This window comes from Citrus sinensis, chromosome 3 (assembly GCF_022201045.2).
Source record: "Citrus sinensis cultivar Valencia sweet orange chromosome 3, DVS_A1.0, whole genome shotgun sequence".
NCBI lineage: Eukaryota > Viridiplantae > Streptophyta > Magnoliopsida > Sapindales > Rutaceae > Citrus > Citrus sinensis.
Genome location: NC_068558.1, coordinates 23946815 through 23960651, shown reverse-complemented (window position 1 = coordinate 23960651; position 13837 = coordinate 23946815). Strand labels below are relative to the sequence as shown.

Sequence of the window (13837 nt, the reverse complement as noted above, 5' to 3'; positions counted from 1 at the left end):
ATACCAAGAATATAGTACACATCTTAAAGTGCTACCTTTTGAGGATTAAACTGAGGTGCTAAGACTGTGCTGCCAACATCAGTTATGGGTAGTTGCGAGTTATTTGCTATTGCTACTACACAACCTCCATTGTACTCAGTCATGTCATGTAGCATCTCTTTATCACAAGTCATGTGATTTGAGCACCCTAAGTCATTGATCCAATCACTCTCATAATTAATCTGGCTAGGAATTGTGACTGCAAAGGCTAGCTCCTCTTCTTCGATGGCGACTAATGCTTAACCTCTCATTCTTCATCACTATCCTTCTTCTGATTAGAAGTGGCAGCATTACTCTCCTCGGACTTTTTCTTAGACCAATAATCTTTCGCCATATGGCCATTCTTTTCCCAGTTGTAGCAATTTCCTTCGAACTTTTTCTTTAATTTGTATTGGACACTATTGTCGAAATTCCTTTGTGCTCCTCTATGTGTGAGCTACCTTCTTGTCAATGTCCTTGTGACTTGTCAACACCTCCTTTAGATTCTCTACCACTATGTCATCTGAATTGATGTCTCTTCTTATAGGTGAAGAGAGTTTCCTCATCATTCTTTGCTAAGGCCCTACCAATTTGCTTGTCAATCGCTTCTTGATTGGCAAGCAAGTTTTCAAATTCCTCAATGGTTGTTTGAGTTGGCTAACCTTGGATAATTGTAACAAAGCTTCTAAACTCGGACCTCAAATCATGAAAAATAATTCTCTTTATTCTAGATTTAGAAATTGTAGTAGTATGATCTAACTCAGAAATTTTACAGCATAAGGACTTTACCTTATTGAAGTACTTGTTAACTGTCATGTTTCGTTGTAAAATTGACAGTAGCTCATTCTCTAGAAGTTGTAGTCGCGTGTTGTTCTTCCTCGAAAAAATAGTTACAAAAGTGTCCGAAGCTTCCTTAAGTGTTTTAGCCTTTTTTATGTATTGCAGCATCTCTTCTTCAATTGTAATCTTAATTACAAACATAGCTTTTCTAGCTTTGATGTTCCATTTCTTCAAAGTGGTATCCTTAGTTGGTGGTTTCACATCATTACCACAGATTACCTCCCAAAGGTCCTGCCTTGTAAATAGGACTCCATCAATATTGCCCACATATTATAACTTTGTTGTTAAGCTTCTTGACTCCTTTAACTACTTGAAGGTCACCTATCGTGTCTGCAAGATTTTGACAATACCGAGCAAACTTTACCAACGAACTAGCAAAGTTTCAAACTCCTCATGATTTGGCGAAGCTCCACCAAACGATCCTTGATCATCTTTGCTGTACTCTTATTGCTTCCCCACGATAGTCCTTAACTGTTGTGAACTTTCGGCAGCACTACTATAGTAGTTCCCGACCAAGTTGGCTCTGATACCAATTGTTGAAATATTGAAGAGGACTAAACAGCTCAAAACTAAAACTATTTAGGAAACAAAAGAATTTTACTAAATTGAAGGACTTTATTGATATTTTGCACACACAAAAAACACCACACACAACTCACAACTCATAACTCACACTTATTATTTCTCTCTTATTCTTCACTCTTCACTTGAAGCATAACTAAATGATAGAAGGGGGTATTTATATTACATGAGAATAAATCTACACCATTCAAATAAAAAATTACAAAAAATTAATAACCATTGTTTTTCACCTACCACTAATGATTTCACCTACCACACTTACTACTAATTATTCAAACCTCACCAACCATACCTACTTATGGAACTTTTCAGGTTGGGTTTATTATTTTAGGCTTAATGAAAGGAGGTGTTGGGCTTATTTTTAACATTAGGAACCGCTAAGAAGAAAATTTATTAAATTTATAAGAAAGAGAGATATCAATTTGAGTTGTACAGTTTTAAGATCTTGGCCACATTTATTTATTTATAATAATGTTCATTTGATATTTAAGTAAGGGTCATTAATTCAGTGATGCCATAATCTCTTTACAACATAAAAAATATAACAATTGTATATCATTAGATTTGGGGATATTATCATTCGTATCCCCTATAGATGCCCTGTTATCAAAAATACTACAACACTTTGAGGGTGTATCAATCGTCCACCCTAAATTGACAAAAGCTATCTGCCGATCACTAAATTGTTAGCTGCTGTTTGAAAGTTAATAGAATAATAGTGAATTGACGATTTTACCCTTGAAAATTATCACTTGTATACCCTTAAATTCTCTTTATTATCACTTGTATACCCTTAAATTATCACTTATATCATATGAAAAGACCAAATTACCCCTTTGGTGTTATCCTATTTAAACGGCAAGTAATAGTTTGGTGGACGGCAGATACATTTTATCAACTTAAGGTGGACGATTGATACACCATCAAAGTGTTGTAGTATTTTTTATAACAGAGCATCTATAGGGTATATGAATGATAATTTCCCTTAGATTTAATCAGCAGTACGCAATATTTGTATTTGTAAGTGGCAAAAAAATTAGCCACTTACACCACACCATTTTTGCATTTTTCTATTTTGTCAACTTATGGTGGACGATTGATACACCATCAAAGTGTTGTAATATTTTTTATAACAGAGCATCTATAGGGTATATGAATGATAATTTCCCTTAGATTTAATCAGCAGTACGCAATATTTGTATTTGTAAGTGGCAAAAAAATTAGCCACTTACACCACACCATTTTTCCATTTAAAATCGATAATTCAGATAATGAATACAACTTGCGTTGGTCCCGGATTAAAGATCAATGCAAAAACTATTTATATTAACTACGAGCTAAAAAGTCACTACACGTATAGTTCAAGTTGATCTCAGACTAAAGATCAACAACAATATATTGATTTACATAAAAAATCTGGAGGAAATTAATAACAGCCAAACCCATAAACGTTAATGATAAGTGGTACGTGATTACTAATGGAATCACATGCAAACAATTTAGATACAGACAAAAATGGTGATTAAATCTAATGACATAAAATAAAACAAAGGGAATGAATTGATGGTGGGGATTTAGATCTAAAATAAAATTTACCGTCGATCCCACATCTCTTCATCTATAAATAAAGGCCAAAAAAGGATCTTTTGACAAATTAAAAAAAAAAAAGTCAAGAAACATTATCTAGAATCAGACTAATGAAGGTTTTACAAACTTTCAGTATTAAAGAATGATATAAATTATTTAAAAATTATTGTAACCAATTTGTTAACCATTTTAAAATGTGGAGAATTTTTGTAAAATAACTATCGCCACCATTAGAGTTTGAAACTTTTCAACCCTCTTTTAAATTTACGGTCTTGTTTTTTTTTTTTAACATAAATGTTTCAAAATCTATTGCTATTAAGCATAAGATATGATATCCAATTGAGTATCTAACATGAATCAATTAAATAAGTTGTAATTATAAAATTTATATATGGTATAACACCAATTAAATGTTACAACTAAGTATGCAGATTTAAACGATGTCATAAATCGTATCAATAAACTTCTAAGGAGTAGCGTTATATATCTCAAATTTTTTATCAATTTGTTGGTGAAGATAATACAATTAATTTGCTTAGATCTTGTAAAAAATTGCCAACCAATTAATAAATAACATATTGTTTGGGGTGGAATTTGGGATAAAAAATTTGGAATGTCTATCATTGTTCAACCTCTAGGTGAGAATGTTTATAATCTAAAACTACTTGATCAACCATGTTTTAATAAAATTTAAGTTTATAATCTAAAAAATACCTACGATTTTATATACTATGACTATTGTATAATTGATCCCAAAGTATATATTTTTAAATTATGTTTTATATTCTCACATTTTAGGAAATTATCCAAACCTTAGAAAATTTTATGTTTCATAGGCCTATTTTCATTTTATCTTCCAATATAAATTTGTAGATTTCATAAAAGTTAAATCTAACACATATTTTTAATTAGCTTTAGTTTATAAACATGAAAGATTATTTTATTGATATTATTTGATTGTAATTATAAAATTTTGACTTTATTAAGATACTTTTTTAAGGTAATTAATGGTAACAATAAAAAAAATTTACCTCTAGATAATATTCACATGAGAATGAATGATTAAAAAAGAATTATTCCTTCATTTATACATTTTTATTATAAAAATATAATTTGGTCTATTTTAGCATAAAATTTTGACATAAAATTTGGGTCATTAGTCTCTCACAATTTAATGATTGATATTGGAAATCAAAACAATATTTTATGATATTGTTATCATCCACCATTGAATTGAATAAAACCAATCGTTTAAATTTTGTGTTCAAAATTTTAAATATAAAATTAAGTTAAAATAATTTAATTCTAAAAATATATATCTAAGACATCATATAGTTATATATATATATATATATATATATATATATATATATATATATATATATATATATATATATAATTAAAATATTTTTCATATTTTGTGGACGCATATAGCATCATTAATAGTATAAATCAAATAATTTATTACAATAGCTTCCATGATTATTATTGTTTAATCATTAATGGTTTTATTATTAAAGACATATAATATAAATTATTATAAGACCTTATGGAATATTTTTATATAAAGTATTGTTGAAATAACATTACTAGTTAATTACATTCATTTAAGAGTAATGATAAATATTTTAAATTTTTATCCTAAATTTCATCCTAAATGATGTATCATTTACTGAGTGAGTGGTTGGTAATTTTTTACAAGTTTTAACAAAATTAATTATATTATCCACCAACCAATTGATGAATGCTGCATTATTTAAGATAGTTTTTTTGGATAAAAAATTTGGGATGTGTAGTACTACTCTTTATTTAAATAGTATTTTTATTACTACTCTTTATTTAAATGGTATTTTTATTTCTAATACTAATTGTAAAAAAAAAAGTGAAACCGTAAAGCTATAGCTGGTACATAACATTTTTAATTTCAATATTATTTGTATATTTTTTTTATGTTTTTGGTAATTTATAAATATTTTATCAATTGATTATGAATAAATTATGCAACTTGCAAACAACTTGTTACATAATTACTTATGCATTAAAATTAAATTAAGGGTGAAAATTTTAATACTTCATCCCAACTGCCAACCCCCTAGAATTTTCTTTTAATAATTAATTAAACATAAAGGAAACTTACATTTACTTGCAATTAACCTTTTTGTCTATTGTATTAAATGAATGGTATATGTCAAAACATTTAAATCCAAGGGTCTACAACAATCTCATTATCAATGCAGTAAAAAATCATACAACATCATAGAACGATCCTTTAATTAAATATATATTGTTAAAAAAAATTACTAAGGTGTAAATTAGAATTAAATTCAAATCCTAGCATCTTGAGTTAAGAAACTCAAGAAAAAAGTAAAATAAAATAAACATAGAAAAAGATCATGCCAAACATAATTTTAAAAAAAAAAAGCATAAGACAAACTGAAGAATTAAACCGATAACAAGGCATCAATTCAAGCATCGGTCTAATAAAGAGAAAATTTTCAGCTATAAATAACTTGAAGTTATTGAATAATTTGCATCACATAATTTTATTGGGGGACAGCGACCAGAGGTACATGTAATAGCTAGAGTGAAACTACTTATTTCCAAGACAAAATCTTGGTGGAATCAAATGGTCGACAAGAAGATAGTAGCAGGAGGCCATGTAAGTCTCAATAAGATAAAACCATCTTCGTCGCCAGTAAGGATTTACATATAAAACTCCAAATATTCCCAAGATCACAATTACATAAGATATTATAAAAGTGATATAGAAACTGCCCATGTCTATAAAATTATCATCATCTTCTTCATTACTAACTGAAACGTTTGGTGATCCATTGGGATAGCAACTCTCGGATAATGGCTGTCCACAAAGAAGAGAATTCCCATCGTAGCTGTTCTCAGTAAAGGTTGCAAATTGCCCAACTCTATCGGGGACCTTTCCTGACAAGTTATTGTGTGCTACACTAAAAATAGCCAGTGCATATAACTCAACAAGCTGAGTAGGGATTTTCCCCTGCAACATGTTGTAAGAGAGGTCCAAGCTTTCAATTTGACTGAGTTGTGAAAATGTCGATGGGATTGTTCCCATCAAATTGTTGTGGGATAGATTTAGCACTCGTATCATGTTCAGGTATCCAATTTGAAAAGGAATCTCACCTGTAAGCTTATTACAAGAAAGATCGAGTCCGAACATGATTTTGAGGATTCTTCCCTGGTAATAATAGGACGTATTCTTAGTTCTGAACTCAACACTTTCTTCTTTTCTCATTGTTGAAGAACCACTTGGAGACACAGCTTCACCCGCAGCTGGACTAGAAGCACCATAATTACCTTCGGACGTTGGAGCAGCAGAATCATAATTACCTTCACCGAGCGCAGTTTTGTATAAACAAGAAGGAATTGTACCAGAAAGATTGTTATGAGAAAGATCAATCAACTGCAATTGTTTCAATAGACACAACTGAACTGGCACTTCACCTTCTAGATTATTATTAGCCAATATAAGGTAGCTCAAGTGAGAAAGTTTATCAATCCAGTTTGGAATCCTACCACTGAAACGATTGTAGCTAAGATCTAATGTCACCAAAATATCACCGAATACATCTTCAAGTTGTCCTTCTATCTTATTTCTTGACAAGTGAACTTGTGTGAGAAGCCATGAACTGAAACAAGATGGTAAACTCCCAGATATATTATTCACTTCAAGGTCCAAAACTGTGAGAAAATTAAGCTTACAAAGGTTTGCTGGGATTGGACCTTCAAGATGATTATTGGGCATTATAATATCTACCAAATTTGATAGATTACCCAGCCATTTCGGAATCTTACCAGAAATATGGTTATCACTAAGATACAATCCTCCCAATAAAGAGCAGTTCAACAAGTTTTCTGGGATTCCTCCTGTGAATTGATTGGCATCCAACTGCAATGTCACCAAGTTCGTCAAGTTAAAACTTCTAGAGAATATATGACCTTGCAAGCTATTGTTTGAGAATGCAAGAACTTGCAATGAGAAGCAACCCATGGTCATGTGCTCAGGGATTTCGCCAGTCAGCCGATTATTGGATAGGTCCAGACTTCTCAACGAGCTGATATCACCAAAAGAACATGGGATGCTACCATTTAAAACATTCCTAGAGATGTTGAAATGTTCTAATCTTGGCAAAAATGCTCCAATTCCCGTAGGAATGTGGCCTTGGATGAAGTTTTTGGAGACATCAATAGTTGTTAACTGCTTGAGAGGATTGACTGGCATCTGAAAAAAGCCTGAGAGAGAGTTATTGGCTAAAAGAAGTGTTTCCAATTCTTTGTTGTTTTCTAACAACCAATTTGGAAATTCTCCCCTCAGGTTCATGTGAGATAAATCAACATATCGCAATTCATGTTGATAATAAAGGAATCTGGGAAATGTGCCATCATATCTACAACCCGACAGCGAGATGTTCTGTAATTGGAATTTTGGGGTCAAAGAATGTGACTCAATTTCCACAAATAATCTGTTTTTCTGACCATAGAATTTCTTGAGTTTGGAGTGATTGAAAAAGGGTTCAAATGAAATTGGTATTTGGAATTGATTGTTTGAAACTCTGAGCTCTTCGAGAGATGTAAGATACCTGAGGGGAGATGAGGAGATATTTCCAGTAATTTGATTGGAAGCGATATCCAATATTCGAAGGGATGTCATATTTGCCAAACACCAAGGCAAGGTACCTCCTATATTATTATAGCCAATATGCAACTCTTGTAGATGCACCAACTCACACAGACCTGCAAATATAACTCAACATTTAGTATATAATTCATTTTAGAGTGGAGAGAGAGAGAGAGAAACATAGAAAGATAGAGTCGCTAACCTTGATTAAGAATCGTGCCATTTAGTCCACAGCTGACTAGTGATAAGAACTTTAGGGAAACCATAGATTTACTGATTTGAGGAAAGCTGATGTGAATTTCACTGTAATCCATGACCAAATTTTCTAACCTTCTGAATTTTGGAAAATCTACAAACATTGAGCAAGAAATACGTCAGATGTTTCAAACAGATCTGGCGAGGAGCTATTAAATTTCCGTTAGCTAAACGTGTTCTTTTAGACTTAGAACTGTTGATCTCTTGCTTCCGTCATAACAGAACGAACCAACTGTGCCATTATTTGGGAATATATAATATATTTCTGTTGCATTGTCAATTTTTTTATTAAGAAAAATTAATTTTTTTTTTAACATAGAAAAATTAACTTGAAAAGGATTAATTTTATTTGCACCTAAATAAATTGACATATTTCAATTTATTTAAAAGGTAGTGAAAATGTCAACACACTTGACTCATTCATCATAATAAATTGACAAAAGAAGTTTGAATAAGTAATCCATCAATGCGAGTATGCGATCCTGTTTGCCCCAATTATTTGAAAGATAATTGAGAGCCCATTGATGTTTTCAATAGTTAATTTACTGTGGAAACAGAAATATGTAAGAAAATATTTGTCAGTTTACCTTGAAAATCAGAGGTGCCATATAGATAACAGTTCCTCATTGACAAATGTTTAACTGAGGTAAGAACTGCAATGCTTTGTAGAAACCTTATATGCAGAGCAGAGCCACCCAAGATCAAGACTTCCAAGTTGGTGAAATTGAGTAATTCTAGACGAAACGTAACATCAACTTTAAACAAAGCCAAGAAAATTATAAGGTTACCTTTTTTCTTTTTTTTTTTCTAATCTTAAATTTCGAGCTGATAACCTCAACTTACCTTGGTTCGTCATTTTTTGACCAAGATGATAATCTCGTAATTCAAGTGTATCCAAATTAGGGAAAGGCGTCCACAGGGACTGCAATAGGCTGCTTACATTCATACTATAGATCCCACCGTCATAATACCAGCGCGAAGTCCCTAGACGAAGGGATTTTAGCATCCTCAAACCTCTGTAATCTGTAAGGGCAATTAAAGAAGGAATATTTTGATTGAATATACAGATTGTTAAACGGGGAAGCGTTCATTTTGATCAAATTAAAAGATTAAAAAAAAACAGAAATTTCATTATTAGTCTCTTTTTTTATTGTTTTTCAGTAGCTTGGAATTTTTTTTTTTTTTTTGATGTTTTAAATTTAGTCCTTGTTAAAAGCCATCGTCAGAAGATGACTCGTAAAATGACCTTAAAATCTAGTAAAAAATAATAATTTTCCGTTAGTGTTACCTTTGGGAGCCACAAATTTGTTAATGTTGTTGCCGCGAAAGTCCAGCTCCTCTAAATTGCTCAAAGAATCTATTTCTGAGAAACAAATTATCTTTTAATTAAATTTTCTTACGTATTTTAAAATTCAAAGCACCCAAACCAAAAAAAAAAAAGAAAAGGGAGAGATATTTGTCTCCTTTTAGTGGGTAACATAATTCACAAGGTCTTTCTTGTTTTATGACAAAAATGCCGTTCCTTGTTTTCTAATTTAATCCTATATTTCAAATCCTACTTAAAACGCTTTACAGTTACTGGTTGGATAAAATTTTTGAAAGGTCAAGAATATTTTTACTAGATGTAATTTAAAAGGGTGATTATTTATTTATTTTTTAAAAGGTGGATGTGGGAAAAGTCTAAGTATGTGACGGAATAATTTGCTCAAACAAAAAAAATAAATAAATAAATAAACATGTAATTTTCTAAATCGATTGTTTTTACTTTCATGAAAAAAAAAGAAGTGGATGAGATGAGAAACTTCACGAAGACATTCTAATTACAATAGCATGTATTTAAGATCACCAACCAAATACTCCTGTACGTTCTCAAAAAATTAGATTTTTTTCCTTTAATTTGTAGTCTAAGGAATCCTAAAATTTTCTGTCCACCTATCTTAAAAGGATTCAAACTCTTAAACCTGTTATTTCATCTTAAGATACTTTACCAACTGAAACTAGCTTGTACAAAAAAGGTAAAAAATAAAATAAAATAAAATGTGAATAACGAGAAACCTTCGATATTGTTGAAGCAAAGTTCCGATTCCTGCTGACCTATCAGATCGATTTTTTATTTTTTATTTTCCAAACTCAATGAGATTCATAATTAAAGATGAGAGTAAAGCTCAAGGTTACCTTTAATATAAATGGTTCCATTCAATATATTATCATACAAATATAATGTTGTTAGAGATGAAAGACCATCTATACGCGATAAGATGCTATTCTTCAAGTAGTTGGAGCCTAAATCGAGAAACTTCAGGTTCTTTAACCTTGATAGCCCCGTTAGATCACCTGAAAAAAAAATAATAATAAAACAATCTCATCACAAGAATGACTGGTTCCTTTCATCAATCTCATAAAAATTAAAAAAAAAAAAAAAGAACCTTCATTTTCCGTTATTAAGTTAAAACTTAAGTCGAGCCACTCTAGCTCTTGAAAGGGAGAGAACAGAGAAGCATTCAGATACCACCCTCTCAAGCTCAAACCCCTAGCAGAAGAAAGATGAAGCTCCATTACTCTGCCAGTGTTGTTGTTGCACACAACTCGTCCCCACTGACAACAGTCTGAATTATTTTCATCTCCCTCCACCCGAATGCTGAAGAAATGTTTAAGTTGCAAGAGGGCAACTCTCTCTTGCTCCCAGCATCCCTCACTCCAACAATTTTCAAGTAAAACGACCATCAAAAGTAACTTCACCCACACCCATTTTGGACCCCTAACCATCTTAATTGATTAATCAATATTCCTGCTGCAACTAGCAATAGGTATGTCTCTTCGCTATTTATAAAATAAAGCAGAGGCTCGACGTCCTTGATCAAGTAATTTTTATATAGTTTTATTGAATGGTCATCTTTATTTAATTCTTGAGGAAAATAACAATTAAAAATTAACTTAACGTTTGTCCACACTTTTACTCATTAATAAAATAAAATAAGACACCTAATTTTATTGTTTTTTAATGATTAGAGTCTATAGATATATTACAATTTAAAATCTTTGGATTGGTTGGGTATAAACCTCATTCACACATCTATATAAAAGAGAGAATCATGATGAAGGCCTAACACTATTGGATCTAAACCTCATTCACAGTTTTATATAAAAGATAAAGAATTCCCATGAAGGCTTAACACTATTGGCCTACCAGCTTTAATTTGTTTATTTGACTTATCGTTGTCTTCAATTATTTTTTATTTTTGAAGTCGGTCAGTCAATAAAACGACACTAATTAATCATTTACCCAACCCTTCATTTCTTTACGTATTTTATTTGACATCATTTTCCACAATTGTCGTGGTTCTCTGTGTCTTATTATCTGCACAAGTTCTACATAATTTTCAATGACGAATCGACAACAATTAATGGGCTTTCTCTTTTCTTGGAAATTCATAACGCAAATTAATCAAATTTGACTTTCTTTTTAATTACACATTATAGTTAGAATTTTATCAGAATTTTTAAATTAAGGTGATGTTTGGTTGGAATGAGAGAATAGAAGAGAGAAAAGTAATTAAATTTTTTTTTCATTATTTGGTTATATAAAATATATAACAATTTAATTTTTATTAAAATTTAATATTCATTAGAATTTAATATATAATAATTTAATATCCATTAAAATTTTTATTAAAATTTAATATTCATTATTTGATTAAACAAAATATATAACAATTTAATTTCAATTAGAATCTAAACCTCATTCACATTTTTGTATAAAAATAAAGAATTCCCATGAAGGCTTAACACTATTGGCCTACCAGCTTTAATTTGTTTATTTGACTTGTGGGTGTCTTCAATTATTTTTTATTTTTGAAGTCAGTCAGTCAATAAAACGACACCAATTAACCATTTCCCCACCCCTTCATTTCTTTACGTATTTTATTAGGCATCATTTTCCACAATTGTCATGGTTTTATGGGATCAGGCTACAGTGCAACTGTGGTATCGTGTCACAGTTGCATCCAGTCGTTAGATACATTTGAATTGGTGGGGTCTACTGGCATCCAACGGCTGGATGCAACTATGGCACGGTACCACAGGTTTCCCTGGTTCTCTGTGTCTCATTATCTGCACAAGTTCTACATAATTTTCAATGACAAATCGACAACAATTAATGGACTTTCTCTTTTCTTGGAAATTCATCAACACAAATTAATCAAATTTGACTTTCTTTTTAATTACACATTATAGTTAGAATTTTACCAGAACTTTTAAATAAAGGTGATGTTTGGTTGGGAGGAGAGAATAGAAGAGAGAAAAGAAATTTAAATTCTATTTTTATTTTCATTATTTGATTACACAAAATATATAACAATTTAATTTTCATTAGAATTTAATATCTATTATAATGTAAAATTTGAATTCCACACCAAGCGGTGAAGAATTCAATGCCTCTTATATTGGAAACCAAAGCTTTCAAAATTACCTTTCAATATTTTAACTTGTTTAATGCCATTAATAATTATTATTTATAATTTTATTTTATCAATTTAATATTATAAAAAATTTATAATTATTAAATTTAATGAATGATTTAAGAAACTTAATTAATAAATAAACTTATTTATTTAATATGAAAATATAGAAATATAAATTAACTATTGCCAGACTTTCGCCGAACCTTCACAGGACCTCTGTCGGACCACCGCCGGACCGTTAGCGTCCCTCAAACCATTGCCGGAAGCTGCCAGAATTTCGTCGGAAAGTCTCCGGTCGCCGTTGACCTCCGTTGACTTCTGTTGACTGCCTTTTATTTATATTAAATTATATTAAATAGTTTAATATATTAAATTATTTTATATTTTATATGAAATATAAATCATGAATTGTTTTAGGACTTTTTGACATTAAAAAGTTTGGGATTGATATTAAATTATCTTTCATTACTAATATAGGTAATTTAGTATTTAAGGCAGAGAATAAATTTGTCCAAAAAAAAAATTATAATTTCTTTCTCTATCAAATTTTATGTCAAACCAAATAATGAAATTTAATTTCACTATTCTCCTTCACTCTTTTCTTTTCTCTTTCCTTGCATTCCACTCTTTTCCTCTCCTCCCCTTTGTTTAAACCAAACATGACCTAAGAGTGCATTTAGAGTAGCTGTGTTGCTAGTAAATAGAATCTAGCATGGGTTTATTTATACTACAACTGCACCCGCTTAAAAAATACCCTTAATTTATCTGTTGAGGCTAGAGTTCTAAATATAAATGAATAATAATATTACTTCCACAAAATTTTTATATAAATTGATGGTATAGAATGATTGATTGAATAAAAATATAGAATAATGAAAATAAATAATATAATTAGGAAGTTTGCAAATAATATGAAATAGAAGCTGATACAACTCTCATTGGAAATGGTGCAAGTATTATACCATGCTTGGGCTTTTTTTTCAGAGAGAAATACTAGCTTCATATTAATCAAGTGAATTATAAATACAATAGTTGTGAAGGATAAGAATTCATTCACACAACAATTTCGCACTTCTTTAGAGCAAGCTTTGCTAAAGATTGAGTAATTGCAACATAAAATCTGTTAATATATTGGACTCTTTAACATTATCAAAGTCCATTAAATTCTGAATTTGGAAGATAACTTAAAAGATCTCGGATTTGTTATTCTGACTGTTATTTACAAGATTACCACTTCTTAGGCTTCGATTCAATGACCAGGGGAAATTCTATAATACATCTGATGTTTAATAATTTTTTGACATATGTCAATAATTTTTAAACATAAAAATTAGTTTATTAAAGGTTAAACAATTCCCTGCCTTTCTCTCTATTTCCTTTGGTTTGAAAAACTCATCTTCCATGTTCCAAATTCAAGAACATAAAATTATGAAACATTAATTTA

The 13837-nt window shown here is 30.5% G+C and overlaps 1 protein-coding gene across 4 annotated transcripts; it reads right to left on the bottom strand.

Moving 5' to 3' along the window:
- Positions 1-5543: 5543 nt before the first annotated feature.
- LOC102609641 (receptor-like protein 13) lies at positions 5544-10838 on the bottom strand. 4 transcript variants are annotated; one of them, XM_052438950.1, is made up of 8 exons: positions 10360-10838; positions 10109-10267; positions 9989-10027; positions 9222-9296; positions 8777-8956; positions 8521-8688; positions 7881-8027; positions 5544-7794 (listed from the first exon to the last, which is right to left on the bottom strand). In XM_052438950.1, the coding sequence occupies exons 1-8, from the start codon at positions 10697-10699 to the stop codon at positions 5618-5620; spliced, it is 3285 nt and encodes a 1094-aa protein (XP_052294910.1). In that variant the 5' UTR covers positions 10700-10838; the 3' UTR covers positions 5544-5617. The 4 variants fall into 4 exon arrangements, with proteins under 4 accessions (XP_052294910.1, XP_052294911.1, XP_006493419.2 ...); XM_052438951.1 differs by having other exon boundaries at positions 8521-8667; positions 10360-10835; XM_006493356.4 differs by lacking the exon at positions 9989-10027 and having other exon boundaries at positions 10360-10836.
- Positions 10839-13837: the final 2999 nt, after the last annotated feature.

Excerpts from the sequence above, each read along its gene's own strand:
- LOC102609641 (XM_052438950.1), bottom strand. The coding sequence starts at position 10,699 with ATGGTTAGGGGTCCAAAATGGGTGTGGGTGAAGTTACTTTTGATGGTC. Across the intron at positions 8,689-8,776 it reads TCAAAAAATGACGAACCAAG|TTGATGTTACGTTTCGTCTA; the intron begins GTAAGTTGAGGT and ends CTTTGTTTAAAG. Across the intron at positions 8,028-8,520 it reads TGGCACCTCTGATTTTCAAG|ATTTTCCAAAATTCAGAAGG; the intron begins GTAAACTGACAA and ends CAATGTTTGTAG.